At 43.1% G+C, this 12,525-nt stretch overlaps 1 protein-coding gene across 1 annotated transcript in view; it reads left to right on the top strand.

Annotated features, from left to right (window-relative positions):
• Positions 1-10,368: 10,368 nt before the first annotated feature.
• The window catches only part of TACR3 (tachykinin receptor 3), a gene marked incomplete at both ends in the record, with an annotated part of 60,013 nt that continues 57,856 nt past the window's right edge, over positions 10,369-12,525 (top strand). Inside the window, one exon of the mRNA XM_082838609.1 lies at positions 10,369-10,913. Coding sequence (XP_082694735.1) covers positions 10,369-10,913 — 545 coding nt within the window. The remainder of the gene's footprint in view (positions 10,914-12,525) is intronic.

Raw genomic sequence — 12,525 nt, forward strand, 5'->3', positions numbered from 1 at the left:
ACCTATCAGAGAATTGAGGTCATAAGGCAAATGCCACCCTGAAATGTGGAAAGAGATGTGTATACAGAGAGATACAACAACCAAGATTTGCTTATCTGGAGCAGAAGCATACAGAGCTATAACGCTGAAGATACGTATGGTAAGAATTGTTGGAGACTGAGGATGGACTAGCATAAGAGTAGGGCTATAGTTTTAGAGGAACTCGCACTTTCATGGGCTTCCCCTCCAAGAATCCTACCAGGTATTCATTGCGCGGCTACAAGAAAGATCCTGTTGTGGTTCTGTCAGAGTGAGGAGAAGAGTGACCACTGTGAAACACTCCCCAAACCTTCTCCAGACAGAAGCTGTCTCTCCCGGTGAAAGAACTTTGAAGCACAATTCTGAAATCCTATTTCAGCTCAATAAAGGGAATCCTGCCTGCTCCAGCCCTTCCTACCTTCCTGTCTCAACTACAGGGAAAAACTATCATTGACAGGGGACAGGGCTTTAAGGATATAAATTAGGAATTCTTTAGACAGGAAGTGAATAGGTGACAAAGTTTAAAAAAAAAGAAACTATAAACTGGAAGAGGATCAAGAACACTGTGAAGACCACAGCTGGAGGCAAAGTCCCACTAAAAGACTGAGAAATAATCAAAGGATTATAGAAAGTTTTCCCTCCCCGACACCTTACCATCCCTGTAAAAGGGCTCCACTATAATAATAGTAATTACAACTGAAAGAGCTGCAAAGCTGACTCTCTCTGAGGAGCAATACATAGAGAAGCCTCTAGGACAGGAGAGAAGACAAAAATGAGGACATTAGAGGAATTTGAAGACTGTGGTACCTATAGCTACAACAAACATTAAACACAGTCTGACTACAAGACAGATGAGCATAAATCCTCACACTAAAGGCCTATTTATTTTATTTCCTATTACTCAATACAACATGTACAGCTCTGAAAAAAAAATCATAAGGCATGCAAAAAGGTGAAAACACACAATCAGAAAAGACAACACAATCATCTGAACTAGACTCAAATATTACACATATGTTGAAGTTATCAGAAAAGAAATCAAAATATTACGATTAATGCTAAGGGCTTGTGAAAGAGTCCTCATGACGACCCTCAAGCTCCATGATTCCCTACAAGGACTCTCAGGACTCAGGAAAAGCTGTTATACTCACAGTAAGTTTATTACAGTGAAAGAATACAGATAAAAATCAGCAAATGAAAAGATACATGGAGCAAAGCCCTGAAGAAAAGAGGCACATGCTTCCAGGTGTCCTCCCCCAGGGATTCATGCAGGGCTGCACTTAATTCTCCCAGAAATATGTGAGAACACATGAGGAGTGATGCCAACAAGGGAATCTCATTCAAGCCTTGATGTCTTGAGTTCTTTTTGGAGATCGGTCACACAGGCATGCACCAACCACGTGACTTAGCTACTCAGATTCCAGATCCCCCCCGCCAAAAATAAAGCATTACATAAATGTTAGAATAACTACAATACGAAAAGTTAAAAATAGTTGGCAAGGATGCAGAGCAATAAGAACTTTCATTCCTTGCTGGTGGGAATGTGAAATGGTACAGCCATTTTGAGAGACAGTTTGGGAATTTTTTACAATGCTAAACATACTCTTACCATGATCCAGCAATGGCAATCCTAGGTACTTCCACAGCTGATCTGAAAACTCATATCCACATGAAAGCCAGAACATAAATGTTTATAGCAGCTTTACTCATAATCACCAAATACTGGAAGAAATCAAGATGTCCTTCCACAGGAAAATGGATAAACAAACTGTGAGACATCCACACAATGGAATATTATTCAATGATAAAAAGGAATAGGTGATATATCATGCCTCACAAAAACATGGATGAATTTAAATATATGTTGCTAAGTGAAGGAATTCAGTCTGTAAGTGCCATGGGATTTCATTTTTATGATATTCTGGAAAAGGTAAACTACAAATTTGATAAACAGATCAGTGGTTGCAGTGGTTTTCAGGGTTTTGTGGAAGAAGGATATTTAGAGTGGTTAAGCTATTATACGTAATACTGTAATACTGGATAACGTTACTCTTTGCATTTGTCTAAACCCATGATTATGTACAACCACAGAATAAATCTTAATGTATGCAAATTAAATTTTAAAATCATTTACAAGTTTGGGAGAATCCCACAATGGAATGCAGACTGTGACAAAATAATCTAACTGTATTAAAAAATGTATTAAATAACCTCATTTATGAGGGTGGAAGAGAAAGCTCTGCGCTAAGCAACTTTGGAAATGACCGGAAATTGTTTAAAGGTAAAAGAAAGTACACATAGCACCTGTACTCTAATTGTTTTCTCACAGACAAGTTAAAAATTCTGAAATCACTATACAAATATAATGGAATTGAACAAGTAAGTAAATTAATGTCTGATGGTGAATTCCAGGTTTATCACAGTTGGAATGGAACATTATAGACAAGCAAAGAGAAGGCTAGAAAGATCCATGCAGTACTAGATTAGAGTTAGAGACATTAACACTAATACATATTTAGACTAATAGGGAGAAAGATGGATACACATAGAAATATTTGTCGAAGTGGGTATATACAAAGGCTAGTATTTACACATATACTTGCTTCCTCTGTCCTCTAAGAGGGTCTAGAAGCAAGAATAGCCCAGTAGCAATAAACACATTCAGAGCCCAGATTTCAGTTTCTAATACCATTCCCCAATCAAAAGAAACAGGGCTCCTCAGATAAATGTCTGATTCTTAAGGTGGGGCAGGAAATATACCTGATGACGCTAGACCATCTTATAGTGCCAGAAAGTAAGAAAACGCTGAAAAATAATAATAATAACACAACAATGGTAATTCAAAGGGACAGAGAAGCCAACTAAAAGAGCTCAATGGCCAAAGCTGGAATAATTTGAGCAAAAAATAAAGATGAAGTGGTACTAAATTATAGCCCAAAGTATAAAATAAATATCCATGACTCAATACTGATATAAATAAATAATTTAATAAATAAATACATGGGTGATAAGAAAAATACCCCATGGAGAAGAATTCCGAATAATTTATGTAGCTACTCTGCCCTCAAGGAGGTGAAGCATAACTCCAATTCATAATTATGGGCTGCACATAGTGAGAACTGCCAAAGAATACAATATGGAAAGGAAGAAAAATATGAGAGGGACCTTCAAGATGGCGGAGGAGTAAGATGTGGAGATCACCTTCCTCCCCACAAATACATCAAAAAATACATCTAACATGTGGAACAATTCCTACAGAACACCTACTGAACACTGGCAGAAGACCTCAGACTTCCCAAAAGGGAAGAAACTCCCCACGTACCTGGGTAGGGTAAAAGAAAAAAGGAAAAACAGAGATAAAAGAATAGGGACAGGACCCGCACCTCTTGGAGGGAGCTGTGAAGGAGGAAAAGTTTCCACACACTAGGAAAACCCTTCACTGGCGGAGACAGGGGGGGTGGCGTGGGAGGGAAGCTTTGGAGCCATGGAGGAGAACGCAGCAACAGGGGTGCAGAGGGCAAAGCGGAGAGATTCCTGCACAGAGGATCAGCGCTGACCAGCACTCACCAGCCTGAGAGGCTTGTCTGCTCATGCGCCAGCGTCAGAGGGTGGCTGGGAGCTGAGATTTAGGCTGCGGAGATCAGACCCCAGGGGGAGGACTGGGGTTGGCTGAGTGAACACAGCCTGAAGGGGGCCAGCGCGCCACAGCTAGCCGGGAGGGAGTCCGGGAAAAAGTTTGGAACTGCCTAAGAGTCAAGAGACCATTGTTTCGGGGATGCGAGGAGAGGGGACTCAAGAACACTGACTAAATGAGCTCCAGAAATGGGCGCGAGCCGTGGCTATCAGCGTGGACAGCAGAGACAGGCATGGGACGCTAAGGCTGCTGCTGCAGCCACAAAGAAGCCTGTGTGCAAGCACAGGTCACTATCCACACCTCACCTCCCAGGAGCCTGTGCAGCCCGCCACTGCCAGGGTCCCGGGATCCAGGGATAACTTCCCCGGGAGAACACACGGAGTGCCTCAGGCTGTTGCAACGTCACATCGTTCTCTGCAGCCGCAGGCTCGCCCTGAATTCCATACCCCTCCGTCCCCCACGCCTGAGTGAGCCAGAGCCCCCGAACCAGCTGCTCCTTTAACCCCATGCTGTCTGAGCGAAGAACAGACGCCCCCAAGTGACCTACACGCAGAGGCGGGGCCAAATCTAAAGCTGAAACCCAGGAGCTGTGCGAACAAAGAGAAAGGGAAATTTCTCTCAGGAGCAGCGGATTAAATCTCCACAGTCAACTCGATGTTACCTGCATCTGTGGAATACCTGAGTAGACAACGAATCATCCCAAAATTGAGGCGGTGGACTTTGGGAGCATCTGTACACTTGAGGTTTATTTTCTGCATCTAATTTGTTCCTGGCTTTATGTTTATATTAGTTTAGTATTTAGAGCTTATTCTCACTGGTAGATTTGTTTATTGATTTGCTTGCTCCCTTCCTTTCTTTATATATATATATTTTTTTTTCTTCCTTTTTCTTTTTGTGCGTGTATATGTATGCTTCTTTGAGTGACGTTTTCTGTATAGGTTAGCTTTTACCATTTGTCTTAGGGTCCTGTCTCTCCATTTTTTTTAGTATACTTTTCAGTGCTTGTTATCATTGGTGGATTTGTTTATTGGTTTGGTTGCTCTCTCCTTTTTCTATTACTCTTTTTAAAATTAATAATATTTTCAATTTTTTATTTTAATAACTTTATTTTATTTTATTTCGTTCTTCCTTTCCCCCCCCACTTCTCTTCTGAGCCATGTGGCTAACAGGGTCTTGCTGCTCCAGGCAGGGGTCAGGCCTGAGACTCTGAGGTGGGAAAGCCGAGTTGAGGACATTGGTCCACCAGAGACCTCCGGGCCCCTCATAATATCAATTGCTGAGAGCTCTCCCAGAGATCTCTGTCTCAATGCTAAGACCCAGCTCCACTCAACGACCAGCAAGCTCCAGTGTTGGAAACCCCATGGCAAACAACTAGCAAGACAGGAACACAAACCCACCCATTAACAGAGAAGCAGCCTAAAATCATAATAAGGTCACAGACACCCCAAAACACACTACCGGACTTGGTCCTGCCCACCAGAAAAACAAGATCCAGCCTCATCCACCAGAACACAGGCACCAGTCCCCTCCACCAGGAAGCCTACACAACCAATGAACCAACCATACCCACTGGGGGCAGACACCAAAAACAATGGGAACTACGAACCTGCAGCCTATGAAAAGGAGACCCCAAACACAGTAAGTTAAGCAAAATGAGAAGACAGAGAAACACACAGCAGATGAAGGAGCAAGATAAAATCCCACCAGATCAAACAAATGAAGAGGAAACAGGCAGCCTACCTGAAAAAGAATTCAGAGTAATAATAGTAAAGATGATCCAAAATCCTGAAAATAGAATGGAGAAAATACAGGAAACATTTAACAAGGACCTAGAAGAACTAGAGAGCAAACAAACAACGATGAACACCACAATAAATGAAAGTAAAAATTCTCTAGAAGGAATCAATAGCAGAATAACAGAGGCAGAAGAAAGGATAAGTGACCTGGAAGATGAAATAGTGGCAATAACTACCGCAGAGCAGAATAAAGAAAAAGGATTGAAAAGAATTGAAAACTGTCTCAGAGACCTCTGGGACAACATTAAATGCAGCAACATTCGAATTATAGGGGTTTCAGAAGAAGAAGAGAAAAAGAAAGGGTCTGAGAAAATATATGAAGAGATTACAGTTGGAAACTTCTCTAATATGGAAAAGGAAATAGTCAATCAAGTTCAGGAAGCGCAGAGTCCCATACAGGATAAATTGAAGGAGAAACATGCCAAGACACACATTATTCAAACGATCAAAAATTAAATACAAAGAAAAACTATTAAAAGCAGCAAGGGAAAAGCAACAAATAACATACAAGGGAATCCCCATAAGGTTAACAGCTGATCTTTCAGCAGAAACTCTGCAAGCCAGAAGGGAGTGGCAGGATAATTAAAGTGATGAAATGGAAAAGCCTACAACCGATATTACTGTACCCAGCAAGGATCTTTCACAGAGATAATAATAAATGACTTGAAGATGGATCAAATGCACAGAAATGTGAAGTTCTTGGCTGGTGGTCTTACTTTTATCAGATAAACTGTAAATAACATCATTTGCTGAGCATAGAGAGGAAGATGGAGAAGAAAGAGAATTGCAGAACAGCTGAGAACCGATCACAGGCCCACATGGAAAGAGGGTCTGGTAGACAGCGAGAACTGCTAAGTAGCTGTCTACACAATTAAGTGGAGATGATCGATTGTTGATCGTCAGCAATACTCAGCAGCCTGATTGTTGGAGTCCATAACTCAGAGGGTGGAAATGACCCAGTGTAACTGCAAAGCAGGTACGATGAAATAATAAAGGTAAAAAATAAAGCAAGCAGCAAAGAGTGGACTATCAGGATCTAACACTGGTAAAAAGAAAAAATATCTCAACATAGTGGGAAACAATGAACATACTGAAGCTAAAAGTGTGGGAGAACTGTCACATGGAAGATTATTGTCAGAGACAGAAATCTGGAAATTTGACTTTTTCTTTCTGAAAATAACTCTTTCACTAGCCAGCAACACTACCTGAAATTCTACCCTGATATGTTTATTTTTAGGAGGCCTGTTAAAATAAAAATACAAGCATGAAATATGCCATATCGTTTCCTTCAGTTGTAAAAGAGGAAAAATAATTAATATATGACCAGCATCCAATCTATTAATGTAAATTGTAGTAAATTACTGGGGCACATCACCAGTATGCATTCTAAGCAAAAATATGGAGAGTAAATAACATTTGGAAGAAATGTAATCTATTATGCATAATAAAATAGGCAAACATTTCTTGGTCATTAGGAATAAACTGCAAGCACTCACATAAGTGATCATAATTTGTATTACAATTATTCAGTCAAACCAAGATTTACACACTATTATCTAAAACCTATTAATGTCTCCTAGGATACCATGCTTGGCTTATTTTCCAGGATCCTCACACATTTGCATAGGTGCATACTCACACACACTCCCAGGTTTTAAATGTGGGAGTATAGGATTCTCTCTAAGTTACCTTCTAGTGGGTTAACATTTTCTCAGCCTCCCCGCTCCTTTCCTCAGTGGTCCAAGGCTAAGGCTTTTGGAGTTCTTACGGTAAGTGAAAGAGGATGAGAAAGAATTAGGAAAAAAGAAGAGTAGGCTCAGATAAGAGCAAGATTCAGATTCTGGAGCTACTATGGTCAGATTATTCGCCAGATTCTCTTAGTTGGGAAACTTCCTCCTTAACCACTATCTCCTAAACCTTCCCGTTTTTCAAGGCATAAGTTTCTGCTGAGTCTATCTTTCTTTTTGGCACTTCATTTTATGTTTTAAGCGAAGTTAAAAGAATCCAGTAGACACACATCCTCCTACTTAGTTACGTACTCCCATTTTTCTCTGCATCTTCCTATTCTACTACCCTTAACTCTTGCTTTAATGTCAAAAACACTACTGGACTACAGGCTCCATGAGGACAGGGTTTGTATCTGGTTGTCTCATTGCTACATCCCTAGTATTTGGTACAGATTTGGAAGGAAGTACACTCAATACACATTGAAGGAATGACTGAAGCAACGCATGAACAGTAACTACTCTACTGGGACACAGGGAAAGTCTCTCTACGTAAGGCAGATCTAAAAGGAAAGCCATGAGCTGGATCCCTCTCTTCCTCTGAAAGAAAACAACTCTTTAAACGCCTTTCATTGTAACTTCTTCTAATTCTATCACCAATCAATTTTTGTCATATCTTCTACTCATATTTAAGTCCAATGAGGACAAAACCACAACTTATAATGCTCTGTATGGATAAGTAAAACAGCAGTGTAAACTGAATAGATTTCCACACCACTAAGTTTACAACTGTAAATATTTGATCAAAATATGCATAATTACCAAACCACATCATGACCCATTTCCTAATCTTGATAAATGGTGTGTTTCATACAAAGGAATTTTTTTTAACAATTATCCATTGATTTCATTAGGGAAGAAAGAGGCTTTCACTTGTAACTCAAGTAATTCCCCAAGATGGTGAATTAACAGAAAGAAGTAATTTGCCTTTCAAAAGAAAATGATTTAATTTAGAATTAATAAGCAGGAAGTGTGGAGTCTGTTAACTTATGATTTATCACATGTTTTTGCAGGTCTTTCTGGGAGGAAATAGCAAATAATAACCTCTGATAATTATCATTTTCAGCATGCATTTATTTTGAAGTAGGGTTGTGTCCACAGAATTATTATCAGGTTGCCTCAAACTTATTTATGTACACTACCTTTTTGTCATAAGAACTATAAGAAGGAAACTATTATTCATTACCAATCCCCCTAAGTCCACTTATGCAATAATCCGGGTTTTTAAAGAATAGGTACTTAACTGGGAAACTAAAGAATACAGTGTTCAGAAATCACAAGCTACTTTCTCTTGAAGTAAATAAAACTTGCTCTCCAATACATCTTACCTGAAAATGCTTAGATGAAATGCACATTGTAACAAGAGAGAAGGGCACTAACATTTATTGAGGTCTCCCTCCTGTCTGGTATTGTCGAAAGGCTGTTGAAACTACTCATTCCCATCATTACCCTGAAAATTAGATTTTTAAAAAAATCTTCATTTTCAAGTGAGGAAATCAAAGCTCAAAGAGTTCGAGTGGTGGGGGGGAAGAGTTCAAGTGTTTTGGGGGGGGTTGCTAAAATACGTGTAACCCTAAATCTCTTCTCACCTGCCCCTCAAGAGACTAATAAAAGACAGTCTGGCCCCAGAACATCTTTTTTGTGTGTGTGTGGTACGCGGGCCTCTCATTGTTGTGGCCTCTCCGGATGCGGAGCACAGGCTCCGGACGCGCAGGCTCAGCGGCCATGGCTCACAGGCCCAGCCGCTCCGCAGCATGTGGGATCTTCCCGGACCGGGGCACGAATTCGTGTCCCCTGCATCGGCAGGCGGACTCTCAACCACTGTGCCACCAGGGAAGCCCCCCAGAACATCTTGATAAATTGTCTGTGAGATCCACCTAAGCACAGGCTCCAGCTTGCACTCCACAGAACACTCCAGCTCACCTGCTCTCACCCAAAGCTCAGAAGTCAGGCCTGCCTGTCTGCCCAGGAAATTAAGGTTATTCTTGCATCCTCATGAGTGTGTCCTCATGGTCAGGCCCTGAAAACTAAGGCTCCAAATGTCCAAAACCGTATAGCCACGTGTATGTATTTAGATTGCTTACAGGATACTTTCATCCCAGAGCAATGAAGAAATTCAAGTCTTGTCCTTGTGTTTCAAGAAAATCTACATCTTGGAATCTCTGGTTTACCCTCATTGTTTTATGGCATTCCAACCTGAGCAGAATCCTCCAGGAAAACCAAAGTCTCTCTCTGCCTGGGGGAGAGGAGGGGTCGGATTTCTGGTGATAGAGATTAGAAGAAGAGGGGAAATGGGTGGATTTGGGAAGATGGAACGAGAAGAAACGGGATCTGAGAAGGGGGAATAGAAACACACGAGCAGAAAGTTGAGTGAAATTCCAAAAACCAGTGGCACCTCACAAAGCGCGCGGCTCTCGGTGCCCACAGTCCGCAGCAGGCTGCACCCACACATGCTCTAGCCGTAGCTGAAAAATCTCCGGGGACCGTGCCTTTGCTTTACGGGTGAATGGTTAAACTGTTTTAGAAAACAATAGTCCACAGTAAATGTCTGAAAGCAGGGACCTCAGCAAACTATCTTGAAGTTAAAAGACGAAAAACAATCTTGTAATGATTTTACGTATGAGAAAGTGCAGCCCTTCCTTCAGTGTATCAACCCGCCGAGTAGCGAATGAATGAAACCCAAAGGGCGGGGGTGGAGGAAAGGAGGGCAATCTTATTCCAAGAAGGGGCTCGTCAGTTCCGCACAACGTCACGGAAGCAGGGCACTATAACAAACTATAAAGCTCGCAGCAGCCCCCGATTCTCAGCGCTCCAGCCGGTGCCCGGGAACTCGCGCAGGGGCGACCCCGGAGTTCTCCGCGGGCGACAGCCCTTAGCATCTCTTTTTCTGACTGTCTCATCCTGCCTGCCTGCTGGGTTCGCAGACTCCTCGGGGAAAGTGCCTCCCTTCTCCCCATCACCTGCAGGTTCAAAGCATCCCTTAACCAGAAAGGGCTGTGGGTACCTTTCTACCCCGCTTTCGGGCGGGGCTGAGGTCCACTGAGCAGCAAAGCTACCGGGAAGCAGAGAAGAACTTCGAGGGAGACTGCCCGGGCGGGTGGTTGAGTGAGGGGAACCGGGTTGCCGACCCATCGCTATGGCCTCGCTCCCCGTAGCCGCGAACTGGACGGACGGGGGAACAGCGGGTGCGGACGCCGGGAACCCGAGTGCCGCGCTCGAGGCTGGGGCAGCCGCGGGAGAGGCTGACCCCGAGTGGCTGCAACTGCTAGCCCAAGCCGGCAATCTTTCCGCTTCCTCCTCCACGCTGGGACTGGCCGCGGCCTCCGCGGCGCCTTCGCAGTTCCGGGCCAACCTCACCAACCAGTTCGTGCAGCCGTCTTGGCGCATTGCGCTCTGGTCCCTAGCGTACGGCGTGGTGGTGGCCGTGGCGGTCTTCGGGAATCTCATCGTCATCTGGATCATCCTGGCCCACAAGCGCATGCGGACCGTCACCAACTACTTCCTCGTGAACTTGGCTTTCTCCGACGCCTCCATGGCCGCCTTCAACACCTTGGTCAACTTCATCTATGCGCTTCACAGCGAGTGGTACTTCGGCGCCAACTACTGTCGCTTCCAGAACTTCTTTCCTATCACAGCGGTGTTCGCCAGCATCTACTCTATGACGGCCATTGCAGTGGACAGGTGAGGAGAAGACCGGGAGGGAGGAAGAGGGGGAGGGAGAGAGGAGCTGGGCGGTGGGATAAGGTTACAAAGGAAATGGTGACAAAATGGGTTTGATAAAAGGAAAGGGACCAGTTAAAAGTTCTTGAAGAGAGGAGGTCACTAACCCATTTGTAGTCTTCTAATGGCTGAACTGGTTTCTGCTTCTATGGCCTCCCCACTCCCACCCTAATCCCCCTGATCCCCATTAAGGGCATCTAGAAGGACTGAAGAAGGTGAATGAGAGAGATGGGGAAAATCTGTCATTCCAAGTAGGACAAACTCAGCTAGAAACGCTTAGTACTCGCACATTTTCTCAGATGGCTTCAAGCAATTGCCACAAAAATTATGTTATCTGTAAAATGTACTTTTTGGCTTTCCTTCTGTCAGTCGTTATTCTGTCAGAGAAATGTATGATAAGTTACCCTTCTCCTCCCTCTGGTTTGCTGGTCCATCCCCTTACCCATCCTTGCCCCAAGGCCAACACTGGTTTGGTCTCCCAGTTATGGAGGATCCATCAGAGGCAATAAGCTCCCTCCAAATGATTGCCGTCAGCTAGTAGTTTCCACAGTGTTTCAGGTAGATTTCACTTTCAGTAATCTGTGAAGGCCATGAGATGGGTAAACCCTGTGTCTGGAAGATGGCATCCAAGTCATTCAGATGATGGACAACAAAAAGCCCAAAGAATAAGTGGTTAAGAAATGAGGCACAACGGGCTTCCCTGGTGGCGCAGTGGTTGAGAGTCCGCCTGCCGATGTAGGGGACACGGGTTCGTGCCCCGGTCCGGGAAGATCCCGCATGCCGCGGAGCGGCTGGGCCCGTGAGCCATGGCCGCTGAGCCTGAGCGTCCGGAACCTGTGCTCCGCAACAGGAAAGGCCACAACAGTGAGAGGCCCGCGTACCGCAAAAAAAAAAAAAAGAAGAAGAAGAAGAAATGAGGCACACCACTTTATAACTGTTGAAGATAATCTTTTATAATGTCCCCCCATCTACAGTGGGGATTCTGAGATTCTCAAGCAATTTTAAGAAGCTGGAGAGACCTCCAACAGTTGTCCTCGGGTTCCAGTTTATGAAATTTCTGTGTGTTTTTTTTCTTTCTCATATTGAACATTATGGACTATGCATACTGTGTTAACACAATGGTAAACCTCTACCTGTCAGTGATAGTTACATTTTAATTCAATGTTATGCTAAAAAAGAAACACACCAGTTGATTTTAGTCTTCATTTTATGATCGGCAGCTTGTAAGGGGGATGCATGGAGGCCGGGGGAGGGGGTTGAAGTCACTTTAACTTCAAGTAACAATGTCCTCATCTGTGAAAATAAAAACACTTTTTTTCTATATTAACGAACTTGTTCAAAGTAAAATGAGGCTTAATATTAATTCTTACTACATTAAGCCACCATTATGAGAAAAAATAAGAAAAAACTACTTTTTTTCCCCTTAAGTCCATCCTCTGTGTTTACTATTTTGAAATAGTGATCATAGAGGTCTTGATGACATATTGCTTTAGAAACAATTTTCAAATGCCATGCCCAGGAGGTTAAATTGAAGGAGCAGTGGTTAGTTGCCACTAACTAGGATAAGTAAGCA

This window comes from Leucopleurus acutus (assembly GCF_964270905.1).
Source record: "Leucopleurus acutus genome assembly, chromosome: 4".
Taxonomy (NCBI): Eukaryota; Metazoa; Chordata; class Mammalia; order Artiodactyla; family Delphinidae; genus Leucopleurus; species Leucopleurus acutus.